Source organism: Olea europaea, chromosome 4, assembly GCF_002742605.1.
Source record: "Olea europaea var. sylvestris chromosome 4, O_europaea_v1, whole genome shotgun sequence".
Lineage (NCBI taxonomy): Eukaryota > Viridiplantae > Streptophyta > Magnoliopsida > Lamiales > Oleaceae > Olea > Olea europaea.
This window is the reverse complement of record NC_036240.1, coordinates 2,959,962-2,974,705: the sequence shown is the minus strand read 5'-3', so window position 1 is coordinate 2,974,705 and position 14,744 is coordinate 2,959,962. Positions and strand designations below refer to the sequence as shown.

The window sequence follows — 14,744 nt, the reverse complement described above, 5'->3', positions numbered from 1 at the left end:
TCTCTTACAATTTGGCTATTTTCTCAAATTTCACCAACTTTTGCTTATTTCTTTCAGTTTCATCAACCTACATCACAACAAAACACAAATTAAAAAGCTCTAAAACACTCTCAGAGTAGCAAAATAACAAATTAGGTGGCATAAATATCATGAGTGTAGAGCACTCATCAGTTTCTTAGACCAATTTTCTCTTGAAGAACTCATCATCACCTTGAGGATTCGCTTCATCTCCCTATTGAAAATTTCAACTTGCCCACTAATTTGGGTTGATAGGAGGTAACTTTACAATGTTGAACGCCATTTTTAGCCAACAATGACTCAAATTGACAATTACAAAAGTGTTTATCCCCATCACTCAAATTGTCGGATGCCATGCTTTTCAAAAGATATTCCTTTTAACTTCTTTAAAGACTGTATGGTTTTTGCAGCTGTCTTTAAAGCACCAAAGTGTTCTGCATAGGTAGATGAATGACACCACTAAAATATTTGAAGGTCCTTTTCTTTATAAACACATCGCCTATTAATTTTTTATTGACCCCATTTGTATAGAATAGAATCCTTCTAAAAAAGTATTTTAAGTCATAAAAGAATTAATTTTTTTGATGACTTGAATAATATGGTGGAATGATGAATTTGGCCAAATAATTAACAATATTTGCATACCATGGTGCATATTCCACATTAAAGATTTGTTCATCGGGAAAGATCTCATTTATGTCCACTGATTTTCCTGTTTTTCATTAAATGGCTAGCTACTATGTTTTCATTTTTCTTCTGATCTCTTATCTCCAAATCAAATTTATGTAGGAGAAGTACTTATCTGATCAGTCTTGGTTTTGCATCTTTCTTTGTAATCAGACACTTTAAAGTTGTATGGTCTGTGTAAACTATAACCTTTGATCTAATTAAACAAAATTGAAATTTATCAAAGGCATAGACTACAGCTAGAAGTTCCTTCTCAGTGGTAGCATAGTTCAGCTGTGCATCATTTAGTGTCTTGCTTGCATTGTAGATCACATGAAAAAAATTTATCTCTATATTGTTTATGTAGTCACTTGCATCACACATCAATTCAAGGGGTAGACTCTAATATGGTGCAATGATTACTGGTGCTGAAATTAGCTTTTCTTTTTTAGTGTTGAAAGCCAATAAACACTCTTTAGAGAAATCAAAAGAAATACCTTTGACTAATAGTTTCACAACAATTTGGTGATCTTGTAGAAATACTTGATGAAGCAACGATAAAGTCCAACGTGACCAAGGAAACTGTGAAAGCCCTTAACTGAAGTTGGTGGTCGTAATTTTTGAATAACCTGATTCTTTACCTTGACCATTTCTATCCCTTTAGTTGGAATCAGGTATACCACAAAGTGACACTTTTTAGAGATTAGTACTAAATTTGTTTTCTTACACCGTTGCAAGACCAATTATAAGTTTTCAAGACACTCATCAAATGAAGAATTGAAGATTGAATCACCCACTGAGACTTCTATTTCACTATATTAGAGAACTCTGAAATGTAGATGGAGCATTACATAGACCAAATGGCATCTTATGATAAACAAAGATGCTATAGAGATAGGTAAAAGTAGTTTTCTTTTGATCCTCAAGTGCTATCGGAATATGATTATAATCGAAGTATCCATCAAAAAAGCAATAATAATGTGAATGACTTGCCAACCTCTCTACCATCTGATCAATAAATGGAAAAGAAAAGTGATCATTCTAAGTAGCAGTGTTGAGTTTGCAATAATCAATGCAAGCTCTCCATCTCGTAACAGTTTTAGTGGAAATTGATTCATTCTTCTCATTCTATACCACTATAATTTTCCATTTATTTCAACATAACCTGAACAGGACTGATCCATACACTGTCTTAGATAGGATATATGATCTCTGCATCCAAAAGCTTCAACATTTATGCTTTGACTACTTCTTTTATATTTGGACTGAGTCTCCTTTAATTCTCTATTCTAGGTAAAAAAAATTACCTTTCATGAGAATTTTGTGCATGCAAAGTTTAAGGCTAATCCCTTCGATGTTCGGAATAGACCACCCAATTCTGTCTTATTTTTTCTGAGTACCCACAATAGTATCTCTCCTTCAAGCTCATTGATGGAATTTGAAATAATAACAACCAATGTGAAAGATTATCCTAAGTAGGCATAATGAAGATGAGATGGCAATTGCTTGAGCTCTAACTTAGGAGGCTATTGAATTGATGGAAAAGACTTCGTATCTTGTACTCGACTCCTCAAAGTGTAGTCTACGTCTGTATAGAGGATTTGCTTTAAGATATCTTGCACATATATCAATCTCACTAGAATTAGAGTGACTAGATTGAAAATGCACAATGTACACCTCGTATAGATCAGATAGATTATGTATCAGAAAGGTATCATGAACCACTATGTCGATCACATCGATCTGAATGCAACCGTCTGACTCATTTGGGTATTTCGTGGCCTTGAATACATTAAGTGAGACCTGTTCTTCATAAAGCCTCAAAATAAGTTTACATTTTTGCACATCAATAAGAGCTTTACTGGTAGCTAAAAAATGGTCGACCTAAAATAAGTGAAATGGCTCTATTATACTTCATATCAAAAATAAGAAAGTCAGCTGGAAAGATGAATTTGTCCACTTTCACTAAAATATCTAAAATGATCCCTCTTGGGTGCAAGATTGATTGATCTGCTAGTTGTAAAGTCACTATGGTTGCTGTAGCCTTTCCCAAGCTTAGTTTTCTGAAAATAGAGTAACATCAAGTTAATACTTGCTCCTAGATTACAGGAAGCTTTATCAAAATAATAATCGCCTATAGTGCAGGTATAGTGAAATTCTCTGGACTGGCATAACACTTCTCAATCAACATCATTGTTTCATGTTCATCTAGCTTGCATTTGTTAGATAAAATATCCTTCAAAAATTCAATGTAATTAGGCATCTAAACGAGAGCATCAGCAAAAGGGATGTTAATGTACCACTTCTTGAAGATGTCAAGGAATTTTGCATAATGCTTGTCTAAACTCTCTTTAGCAGTGTTAGCTGTTAGTCTATTCCACATGCTTTTCATCAGTAGAAGGTACTTTTTATTTATTTGCAATTAATCTTTTAACATGAATCTCAAGTAATTGGATTACACTCCTAGTAGTAATTGCTTTCACATGTTCCTTAAGGTTAACCTCTATATTACTTGGTAATGTACGTGGTTCTCTACTTGATATAGCATGTACCATCTATCCCGTTTGAGTCTCCAAGTTTTGAATTGTTGCATTCTGATTCTAAAGAGTCGCCTCGGTCATTCTTATAAATTGATTGTTTGCCTCCATTTATTAATATATTTTTTCCATGAATTTACCAAACATCTCTTCCAAGGATGTTCTTTTCTCCACTTGCTAAAACTGAAAACCTTGTGGTCTATTGTGATTTTTATTACTCCAAGAAAAGTTTGGATACTTCCTCCAACTAGGATTGTAAATGTCAGAATATGGATTATTTTGTTGGCCGTGACCCTTTGTACATAATCAACTTGTTCTATGTCTTGTGCAATAATTGAACAGTCAGCTATGTTGTGGTCTACCTCGCATTCTTCCCAACTTGCTCAATTAGCTTGTACTGCATTAGCTAACAGTGACATGCTCTCAACCCTATGAACAAAAGAGTTAAGTTTTACAAATAGTATTGTATATGTGGCCACCTTATATACCCTTGGTGCCTTCTTATGAACAATTTGCTCAGTGGCTTACATGACTGTGGTAGTAGCCATTCTCTCAAATAACTTCAAGGTTTCATCAATTATCTTCGTGGATAAGGAACCATTAGATGATGAGTCCACTATACTTATATAAGATGGAAGTAGACCTGCATAAAAATATTGGACTTGAGCCCTTTATTGGTGCCGTGATAAGGACATTTTTGAAGTATTTTCTTGAATATGTTCCATGCCTCATCAAAGGATTCGATTTCTCCTCGTCGAAATATGGATATGTTTGCTTCAACTTTTCTATCTTCATCGGTGGGAAAATTTGGTATAAAATTTTTCAGCTAAGTCATTCCAAGTAATATACTAGTAATAAGCGGCGAGTCTAACCATTTAAGCGCTCTATTATGTAGAGTATGTAAAAATAATCTCAATTTGATAGCATCATCTGAAATCCCTAAATATATAAAGTGTTGACAAATCTTAAAAAAATCAAGAGACGTGTATGTGTGGATTCTCATCATCTCTTCCATAGAATTGATGGCCATTTTGAAACAACGTATTTAACTGGAAGTTCGACTGCTCAAAAGGAGGACAATCAACGCTCAGTTGACTCTGAGTAATTTTTGGAGTCATAAAATCCCCAACTAGCATGTTCCATTCATCAACCATTGCCTCTTTATTTAGTTGAACGACCGAATTATTATGTGCATTAGCCATCTTTGCGTATTGTGCTTCTTATTCTTCTCTTTGGTTGTGGTTAAAATGTATGTTCGATTTTCAGATCAACTGAAATTAGTTCATCATCTCTCAAATGTTGCATAAAATGTCTGAAAAAGAGGGAAAAAAATAGAAGCACTAAAATAAATTAATAGAGAAAAATAAGATAAAAGTTCAAATTAGTTCCAATGTAAATGAAATTAAATTCAAATACAATCCCCAACAAACAGTGTTAAAAACTTGTTACAAAAATATTTGTTTCATTTGGAATTATCGCAAGTGCACTATTAGTTAACAAGTAGTAAGATGAATTTTCAGTCCAAGTATCGTACCCACAGATTTTGTATTAGTTCAAATTTAAATAAACTAATCCTTTACTGAAACAATGAACACTTGAGATTTTTCTGTGACAAAATTGTAATTCATTTATGAAGGCAATAAGTATATTAACCAGGGTCAATGAAAAGACGTGATATGCAAGTTTTTATGAAAATCAATTAATGATAACTACACTAGAATCTCGAATCCCCTTTAACCCTAATTTTACAATTTGAGTACATGATTTAATTATGAAGATCATTATTTTTAAATTTTTTAACAATCCCTCTCAAATAGAATTAAATCTATTCTCACATGTGACCTAACTATATTTTTATAACGGATGGAGAATGCATTGAAAATTTATGAATACTTAAAGCATATCAATATGTTTCCAAGGGCGGATATAAGGAGGGACTAAGCTGGGCTGTAGTTCCCCCAAAGCCCAAGAATTTATTTTTTTTAAGGCATTTTCATTTTTTTTTTGTTTTGTTTGTAAAAACAGTTTTTTATGTGTAATTTATTAGCCCGGCTTGAAATTTTATAACCTGGTCTTGGTTTTAATCTTGGATCCGCCCCCGTATGTTTCTATTCTTTATTGGATTCTACGACAATTGACATATGTAACTTTTTTTCCGACTTTTAGAGGGTAAAATAGACCACAATATACATACAATCACAGTGCATATAATTATACAAAAGATAATTCCATGAAAATTGTTCAATAATTAAAGACGCATTTGAATTTAAAAAACAAAAATAATAATTAAAGGTTCATGATATAAGATTCATTTTAACTCTAACACTAGATTTGTTTAACCTAACATGTTGTGAAGAAGAAGAAAGCAAAAAATATAAAAGTTATTCATCACCCGAAAATTCTTGAATTTAATCTTGGAATTCTTGAAATTCAATCTTGATGTGTTTTTCTCCTCTTTTTGCTATTAATTCTCGAACCCTAATTATGTTTTGAGAGTTGGTATTTATAGTCCCTCTAAAGAGTCCCAAAAAGTTTCTAAAAATCGTGTATATCATGGCCCAAACAGAAGGTTCCTTATTAGAATTGAATTCTAAACGAAAACAGTCTAGGCGGTTGCCCAAGCACAGATGTTTATTTCTGTTTTTTGTTTTCTAACACTGGACGGTTGCTTGACTGTTATAATTGGGTGGGTGCCCATCTTTAATAACTTCCAAAAGTAGCAATTTAGTCCTCTTCTTCATTCGTTCCTTAATTTTTTATCCTTCAACTTCTTCTCATGTGCATATTAGTACCCAAACCGTCCATACAATCATCAATTCGTTCCTATATCTTTTTCAATTGCTTGTGAACGGTCCAAAATTGAAACAATATAAAATTAACCCAAATAAAGTAAAATTCACTACTTAAACGATACAAAACACACATATAATATAGAGAAGTGAAAATGGGGCTAATGGATCTAGCCCAAGCACAAGAAGCTGTTTCTTGATTAAAAAAGTCAAATCTAATTGAATAATCAATATCGAGTTGGCCATTGTTGGACTTCCTTTGTCACGCGCATATCACGTACTTTATAGATATAGTAGAGGAGTTTCACTAAATGTGTTGTTAATAAATGGATAATAATCATGAACGTGTGGTTAAAATTAACGTTTAACTTTAATTGAATACAAAAAGTAACTCTTAATTTTACAAGGACAAAGACATCTCCTCCATGCTTTTTCTCATGAAGATTGGGCCACTGATCGCCATGAAGAGCACCTGTGTAATGTTAGAGAAACCTACCTTTGTGCTAATTCGATGTTGCTCTCCCGAAGCATATAGCGATTGACTTTCATTTAGTTCAAGAAAAAATTAATAAGCGAGTCTCTCACCTATCCTTTAATTTAATAATCACCTTGAAGATGTGCTCACTACTCGGCACCATCTGCAACCACATTCTTTGATCCAAGATTGGTGTCTCAGCTTGTATATATGTCCATCTTGTGTGACATGTTATCGATAATCAGTTGTTGAATTTGGATTTATATTAAAGACCAAAGATTCAATTATTCCCAAAAATCGGACAGCAGATAATCCGTATAATTCATCCACTAGACGATCCCTATAGTACTTGTGTGAATTTTATATGTTCCGTTCTATTGGAGATTAAGACCTTGAAACTCTCCTTTTATGAAAGCTAATGTAATATCCTGATTTCATGAACTCTGTAAGCATATAAGACATGCCTATTTAGTAAAGATCGCAAGACAGTTTTAGAGAAAATTTATAGGGAATGATAAATAATATTCATAAAGGAATATGAAGATTATGCATTAATCTGTTCCAAAAATGACATCCATATAGAAATATGCTGATCTATACTAAATCTAGCCTTTCACTTGAATTTTTTTTTCATAGAAAGGCTATAAACTGATGTCACAAAGTTCAGTTGAATCTACTTAAAAGAGTCAAGTGGAAGGTACTTAACTTTAATTGATGAGGAAAAGTCTATTTTTTTTTTGGAAAATTCAATGTGGGTTTGTGGTCCTCCAGCACTTTCTCATAAGCTAAGAGAAAGTTGAAAATAAAGAATTATTTTAGATCTGTCATTTTCAATCTACCTATTTGGTGAGTTAGGGGGTGGATTCTTACGGTTCATCAAAAAACCGAATCGAAAAACACAACAAACTTAGGAGGGGAACGCGAAGTTTTACCTCAAAAATCGAAACAATTTAAAAGACTAAAGATATATGCAAATGTGTTATGCCCTAAATAATTTGAAGATTTCAACCTTTTATACTTCTAACGGTAAAAATTGTGCAATCAAGTTTGGTGTGATCACATTAAGGCCCATATAACAAACACTTGATGACACAAATACTCCTTTGTCAGTTGAATCTGCAATAATTTTAAAACAGTGAGACTTACATTAGCTAAACCAACAAAATCGTCTTTCTTCCTATTTGCTCATTGTTAATTCCTCCCCCTGTTGCCACCTTTTCCAAACAAAGGTTCTTCCAAAATTGTAGAAAGACCTGCAAGTTAATGTAAAAGAAACTTAACTGCAGAATCTTGAGAATAAATCTCAAGCTATAGAAAATTAAGCATTTAGTTCGGCAAAATGGTATCTGGTATATATGGCAGCATTTGCTATTGCAAATAATATTTCTTACCTGATTTGAAACTTTTCTTTTGCTTCAGAATCCTTATAATTCTTTCATTTGTTTGCTCTCTGTGGCCACTTTCGTCATCATCACACAGTGGTTTTTCTATTTCAGGAAGATTGGTCGATTTCTTTAACTGAGAAGCTTTAAAGAGCCATGTTGAGTCCATCTGTTTGCTGATCATACGTACTGCGTAATATGGGATTTTTACTTGATTAGGTGACTTTTTTGATTTTATACAGCCATTGATGAACATAATACAGTCCATTAAGCTCTCTTTAGCCATCCCTTTCATGTCATATGCCTGTGATCTTCTCCATAGGCTTTTGGAATGAGAATTTGGTGGGCTCGAAAGGCAAAGAGCTCTCGTTGCATCACTGATTGCAGCATCAGGATCTCTCAGCAGCAAATTACACTGTGCTCTATTGCTGTAAAGCACAATTCTTTCATTAGTGTACCTTAAAGGGCACAACTCTATAGCTTCTGTATATTGCAACACTGCTTCATCAATCTCTCCCACCACAAATCTATGATTTCCTTCTTGCTTTAGTAGATTTACCAGAACCCTTTTTTCTTCAAGTTTCTCATCAGAGGTAGCTTTCTCTCTATTGCTTCTTTCTACCTTCAAACTCCATATTTCTTCTAATTCCCTTTGAACATTAGCATTCATGATTTTACTTGTACGTCTAAAATCGTTGAGAAGCACTCTTGTGATTGTTGCACCAAAGTTTTAAAAATTGTGCAATCAAGTTTGGTGTGATCACATTAAGGCCCATATAACAAACACTTGATGACACAAATACTCCTTTGTCAGTTGAATCTGCAATAATTTTACCTTATAATTCTTTCATTTGTTTGCTCTCTGTGGCCACTTTCGTCATCATCACACAGTGGTTTTTCTATTTCAGGAAGATTGGTCGATTTCTTTAACTGAGAAGCTTTAAAGAGCCATGTTGAGTCCATCTGTTTGCTGATCATACGTACTGCGTAATATGGGATTTTTACTTGATTAGGTGACTTTTTTGATTTTATACAGCCATTGATGAACATAATACAGTCCATTAAGCTCTCTTTAGCCATCCCTTTCATGTCATATGCCTGTGATCTTCTCCATAGGCTTTTGGAATGAGAATTTGGTGGGCTCGAAAGGCAAAGAGCTCTCGTTGCATCACTGATTGCAGCATCAGGATCTCTCAGCAGCAAATTACACTGTGCTCTATTGCTGTAAAGCACAATTCTTTCATTAGTGTACCTTAAAGGGCACAACTCTATAGCTTCTGTATATTGCAACACTGCTTCATCAATCTCTCCCACCACAAATCTATGATTTCCTTCTTGCTTTAGTAGATTTACCAGAACCCTTTTTTCTTCAAGTTTCTCATCAGAAGTAGCTTTCTCTCTATTGCTTCTTTCTACCTTCAAACTCCATATTTCTTCTAATTCCCTTTGAACATTAGCATTCATGATTTTACTTTTACGTCTAAAATCGTTGAGAAGCACTCTTGTGATTGTTGCACCAAAGTTCGGTCTAATTGCAAGCGTCCTAAGTTCAACCAAATCAATAAGGTACGAGGTGGAGATTTCAATGATTTTGTACCTGGTTTCTGGATCTTTGAGAAGTAAAAGAAGACAATCAATTCCCATGTACTGCCAATCATCTGAGGATCTAGAGAGACTACACAGATTCACAATTACATATCTTGATTCTGCAATACATTTTCTTCCAACTTTAGTATAACATAGAATTCTAATTAATCCAACTCCTGCAGGTGATGAATGATTTACCAAACCACCCCACATTTCACATAAATCCTCTAGAAATTCTTGCTTGCATATAATGTCCAAAGATCTCTCTTTTGTGGCAAAACAGTTCAGAAGATGTATACACCAACATTGAAGTTGGCTAGCCCATTCTTCTGCCTTCTGATTCTCCATGTCGATTCCACCTACCCCTCTAGCCAGCAAGTCAGAATGATACTTTAATCTCTTGTTAGTATCCTTAATTCCCACAAACATGGTATAAACAATTTCTAGACAGGTAGAAGCCAAGTTCATGGATAATTTAACTAACTCTTCTTCGTATATTGCTACGGATTTGAAGGTCTTCTCATAGCTTGCAAGATGGCCAAGCGCTCTAACAGCAACCCTTTGCTCCACCCAACTCATTTTTCCCCTCAGCAGCTCCATTAATGGTGGTATGACACCTGATTCCACCGCTTTTATCGCGAACTCAGCATTGTTCATAGTATAGGAACCAATTATGTGTGCTGCATAATAGGAAATGTATATATTCTGATTTCTGAATAGCCATGATCTATCATCGACAGATTTTCTTATAAGATTTGCCATGCACTCAAAGACACCAAGATGGGGAAGTTCTTGATCGTCTGGTCGAGTCATCGCCATGTTCCATATCCCACTAACAACGAGAATAAGTTCTTCATCATCTATCAGAGGCATGTATTTCAAGTATTCTGATATTGCATTTCTCCTCAGAGATGAATCCTGTTCCTTCATGATGCAAAAGAAGCAGCCAGGGATAGAGCAAAATTGATTGATAGGCATGTTAAAAGCATTAGAAAGAGTTGTTCGTGCATCAAAACTGTGCTGGGCGAAGAAAGTTTATGGTCTAAATTGAGAAGAACATTTCAACCTTGGGGTTTTTATTAGGGTTAGGGTTTAAGTTTGAGTCAAAGACGGAAAGTGAGTGGATTAGGCCAAATTGTTGACAAGAAACGGCGCATGAGAAGATTATTCTCCAGTTTCTAACATTTAACAACTATTTTTAATTATAAAGGATGGAAAAAGTTACATTTTAGTGCTGCACACGTCTGATTGCAGGAAGTCGGGTTCTACCTAAATTTTCCTGTAACTGGGTAACTTTTACTTTCTTTTCTGGGATAGGAAAAGGCTTTTTTGTTTAATCCACTCTTCTTTCTTCCTTTTGAGACTTAACCAGAAACATTTTCGTCCTATTCAAAAGACAAAATCACATAAACTAAGGCTGGGAATTTAACAGTAGCACAACAACTTGAGCGGAATTGATAATATCCTTTGTTAATTTGGCCAAGCAGATCCATTTTTTTTTCCTTTTATTTGAAACTAGAGTAACTAAATTCCATAGATACATTTTACGATGTCCCTTTTTCGTCACTACGCTCCACCAAACGGTATATTAATCAAACTAAAAATCTATTAGTGGATCCATTGTCTTTGCTACGTTGAATGTTCTAATAAATCATTAGTATTAACCTATTCTAAATTGCCAAAATCCAGCACTAATCAGCTACGGTTTATTTGTTATTGCACAAAGATCAAATAAATTAGATAACAAGTTTAGGGCATGTTCAAATCAGATCCAATGCCTGCGAAGGTATCTAATTCTTGCAAGTGTACCTTACAAGCCTTGAAAAACCATAGATTAAATATGTATTATTTGCTTCATATAATCAGATGTGCTGGTGTGGTCCCTTTTCACTTTTGGACTTTGTATCTCCAATTTACAGTAAAACCTCGCACTTAATTATGCATATGTACTGATGCAATGAACATTTTATAAAGTATCAAGTACAAATTATTATAATCTCAATAACATGCAGCTTCCACTCATAACAGCTATAAAGTATTTTTGGATGGCATAAAAAGAAGAATTGTGATATGATCCTCAATACGGAACTGTTATAAATAATTTTCGCCTGCCTTAATTTATTCATTTATAACTGTTGTTATCTAGTCATCTATCTCGACCTTTTGAGACTTAAACAGAATCCTTTTTGTCATTTCTAAGAACAAAATCACATAAATTAAAGCATGAAAACAGTAAGATATCATTACTAGGTTGAATTTATCACGCCCCTCCATTAATTAGGCCATGAATGTTCTTAATGTGAAGTTGTGCAATTACCGATTTAATTTTTTTTACCATGAACCCTTTTTAAGATTAGGTTTGATCCAACCATATCTACTTCTACTAAAAAAATTAACAGAAAATTGACAAACTATTTAAAAACGAAAAGTCTGAAAACAAGGGCCATCTCAGTTGTTATTGGAATTGGAACTTCGGGTTTCATCCCAGAGAGTTAACGTGTTAAGAGGAGTAGCCCAAATTCCTTTTCAACCCAAGGCTATCTCATGTCTAGCTGGATTTTTAATTGCACTTTCTCAACTATAAGTATACCATGTCAACCATGCTACAAAAATATTAAGTTTGACATCAGGAATGACCGCATACACACACATGGGGGGTCGTGCATTATTTTATTTGTGCTGGACCCATGCATCCATGTGAGTGAGTGGTCATCGGTGCGGTCATCCTCGCAGGTCGTTTGGCTTTATTCATACCCTGTTGCTCAGTCTGTCTCAAGACCATTGAGTAATAAAGTTAGTAATAATTTTACCCTGAAAGATTTCCCTTACACCAAATTACCAAAATCCAGTCCTAATCACACTGCTGGGACCATCCGTTCGTCTCTTCTGTGTCAAAAGCTATGGTTAATTTTAATCATACAGGATGATGAAAAACCTGATGCGTATGGTTACATCAAAATCTTAGGAGGACCAAAGATTTATATGAATTACTTGATTCTCTATAATCAGAAATGCTATCGTGGTCCCTTCTCACCTTTAAACTTTGTAGCTCCAAGTTACGATAAATCTTCAGTTAATTAGGCATGGACTGATGCAATAATCATTTTATACAGTACTATGTACAAATTTGATAATCTCAAGAACATTACCTTCCATTCGCAACAGCTATAAAATATTTTTGGAAGACATAAAAAGAAGAATTACACGGTCTGATCTTCATTATTAAATTGTAGTCGGTATAAAAAAATTTCTGCCATTCGAGCACTTCATGTCGTGCTGAATTTGTTGCGATAGTGTAGAAAGGTATAGTTATAGACAGACTTCTGTTTTCTTGCGACGCATGTCACATAATCTAATTCGTTTATTAAGGATCGTAAAATTGGCATTCGTAATCTAGAGCAGCAAACTTATGGGGAAACTGACCAGTAAAGGAAGTTGGATTCTGTAAAGTTCGTACATATGGTTTTGAATACTTTTGTTTTTCAGATTTTTTTCAAGTTGTGCTTTTCCTTATGAATTTTATATAACTGATTTCATTTGTTATCTTGTAAAAGAAGCTTCAATTACTGTCAAAAAAATCAACTAAGATTGGTGCCTATTTCGCAGTTGAGCAAGATTACTCTACTACTCATCTTTTGGGCATGTCCGAAATGCCAAGAAAGCCGTGACTGGTATATATGTTTACTTCATAAAAACGTAAAGTTTTTATCAATTAAAAAAAAAAAAAAAGTGAAATAATTTATAATTTGTTTGTCAAATGGAGGCTTAATATGTGAGTATTGTTTATATAAGAAGTGTTTTTGTGGTCCCTTCACAAGTCCGGGAATTACTTAACAAGAACAGAAGAAATTAGAAAATAAATACAGTTTAAGTACAACTAGTTGTTGTCTCAAGAAAATGTGGCTGCGGTATCTAGTGCAAGAAATTGGTGAAAAGCAAAAGAGGCAGTCCTACATGTATATAAATTTTTCATTAAGTATTTATCATCAATCTGCATTATTAATTGGGAATTTATGGTAAAAAAACGAACGAGATTACAATTTTAGCATATATCCACCATGTCGTGGTTTATTATTGAGTTGTTCCACATTTTCTTTAGTTTACCTAACAAAAAATATTACGTAGGAATCAAGTAATTTTCAATTAAGTTGCAAAATGAAACAAGCAATTAAGTTTATGCTGCAAAGCAATAACTAAGATAAGAAATTATTTGATTTCATTTTTTCAATATATTTTTAACTCAGTAAAGTTAATTTCTTATTAATTTCAAGTTAGTTCAACAAAAAAGAAGATAATACACAGAATAAAATTATCTTTTAAAGAAAAAACATTTAATGAAAAATCAGTAATTCAAATTTTGAAGAATGATAAAATGTTAAAAATTGTTATACAAGTGGTATATATATATATATATATATATAGTAAGACTTTATACTTTTTTGGCAGAGGGAGTTTTTTGCTACCATTCAACAAACTTATATATAGAACTTTCGATGAGTTTTCAAACTGTGATATATGTTGGAGAAATTTTGTCATATGGGGCCACACGTGTATATATTAAAATATGTGACGCTATCTTTAAGGTTTAGTCAATAAGGTGATCCATTGAGTTTAATTTTGGACTAGTGGGTATTAATTTTCATAGAATCAAAGTGTGGAGACTAGAATAATTATTTTAAATTGTTGAGGTACCAATTTGAAATAATTGAATGATAATAATTAATTATTTAATATGGGTCGTGGTCCCCTATTGCACATGACTTTCAGAATTCCCTGCATCCCCATCAACAGAGAACGGATTTAAAAAAATCACGTATCAATTGAAAGATCATAGTCGATTTCAAAAAAATCAGATGCTTTCGCATTTATTTTGTTCTCTCATTGATTTCAACATGAAGATTCAAGAATCTACTTATTTTCGATTTCGTACAAGTGGTATCACAGCCAGTACATTATTGATTTCTTTGAGAAATTGCAAGAATTTAATGGAATTAAAGTTTTATATTGTGGATTACAATTTTAGATATTCATCGTGTGATTATGGATCAAGATCTTGTAATATTGTTTAAGAAATTTTTAGATCCGTTACTTATGGATCTGATTTTGTTGAAAGAGACAACCTTTGGCACATATTCATGTTTAATTTTTCAAGATCCGAGTTAAAATTTTCTAAATTCAAATTCTGATTTTCGTTTAAAAAAATAAAAAAATTCGCCGTCGACGATTGCAAAAGCGCTGTTGTCGGTTGGTCCCGACGCCATTAAGGCGGGAGGGAGATAAAAGAGATCTG

General features: G+C 33.6%; 1 protein-coding gene across 3 annotated transcripts; it reads right to left on the bottom strand.

The window, feature by feature from the left end:
• Positions 1-6,355: 6,355 nt before the first annotated feature.
• LOC111393288 lies at positions 6,356-10,586 on the bottom strand. 3 transcript variants are annotated; one of them, XM_023018749.1, is made up of 4 exons: positions 8,703-10,586; positions 7,877-7,908; positions 7,632-7,738; positions 6,356-6,703 (listed from the first exon to the last, which is right to left on the bottom strand). In XM_023018749.1, the coding sequence occupies exons 1-3, from the start codon at positions 10,430-10,432 to the stop codon at positions 7,677-7,679; spliced, it is 1,824 nt and encodes a 607-aa protein (XP_022874517.1). In that variant the 5' UTR covers positions 10,433-10,586; the 3' UTR covers positions 6,356-6,703; positions 7,632-7,676. The 3 variants fall into 3 exon arrangements, with proteins under 3 accessions (XP_022874517.1, XP_022874519.1, XP_022874516.1); XM_023018751.1 differs by lacking the exon at positions 6,356-6,703 and adding an exon at positions 6,853-6,928; XM_023018748.1 differs by lacking the exon at positions 6,356-6,703 and having other exon boundaries at positions 7,451-7,738.
• Positions 10,587-14,744: the final 4,158 nt, after the last annotated feature.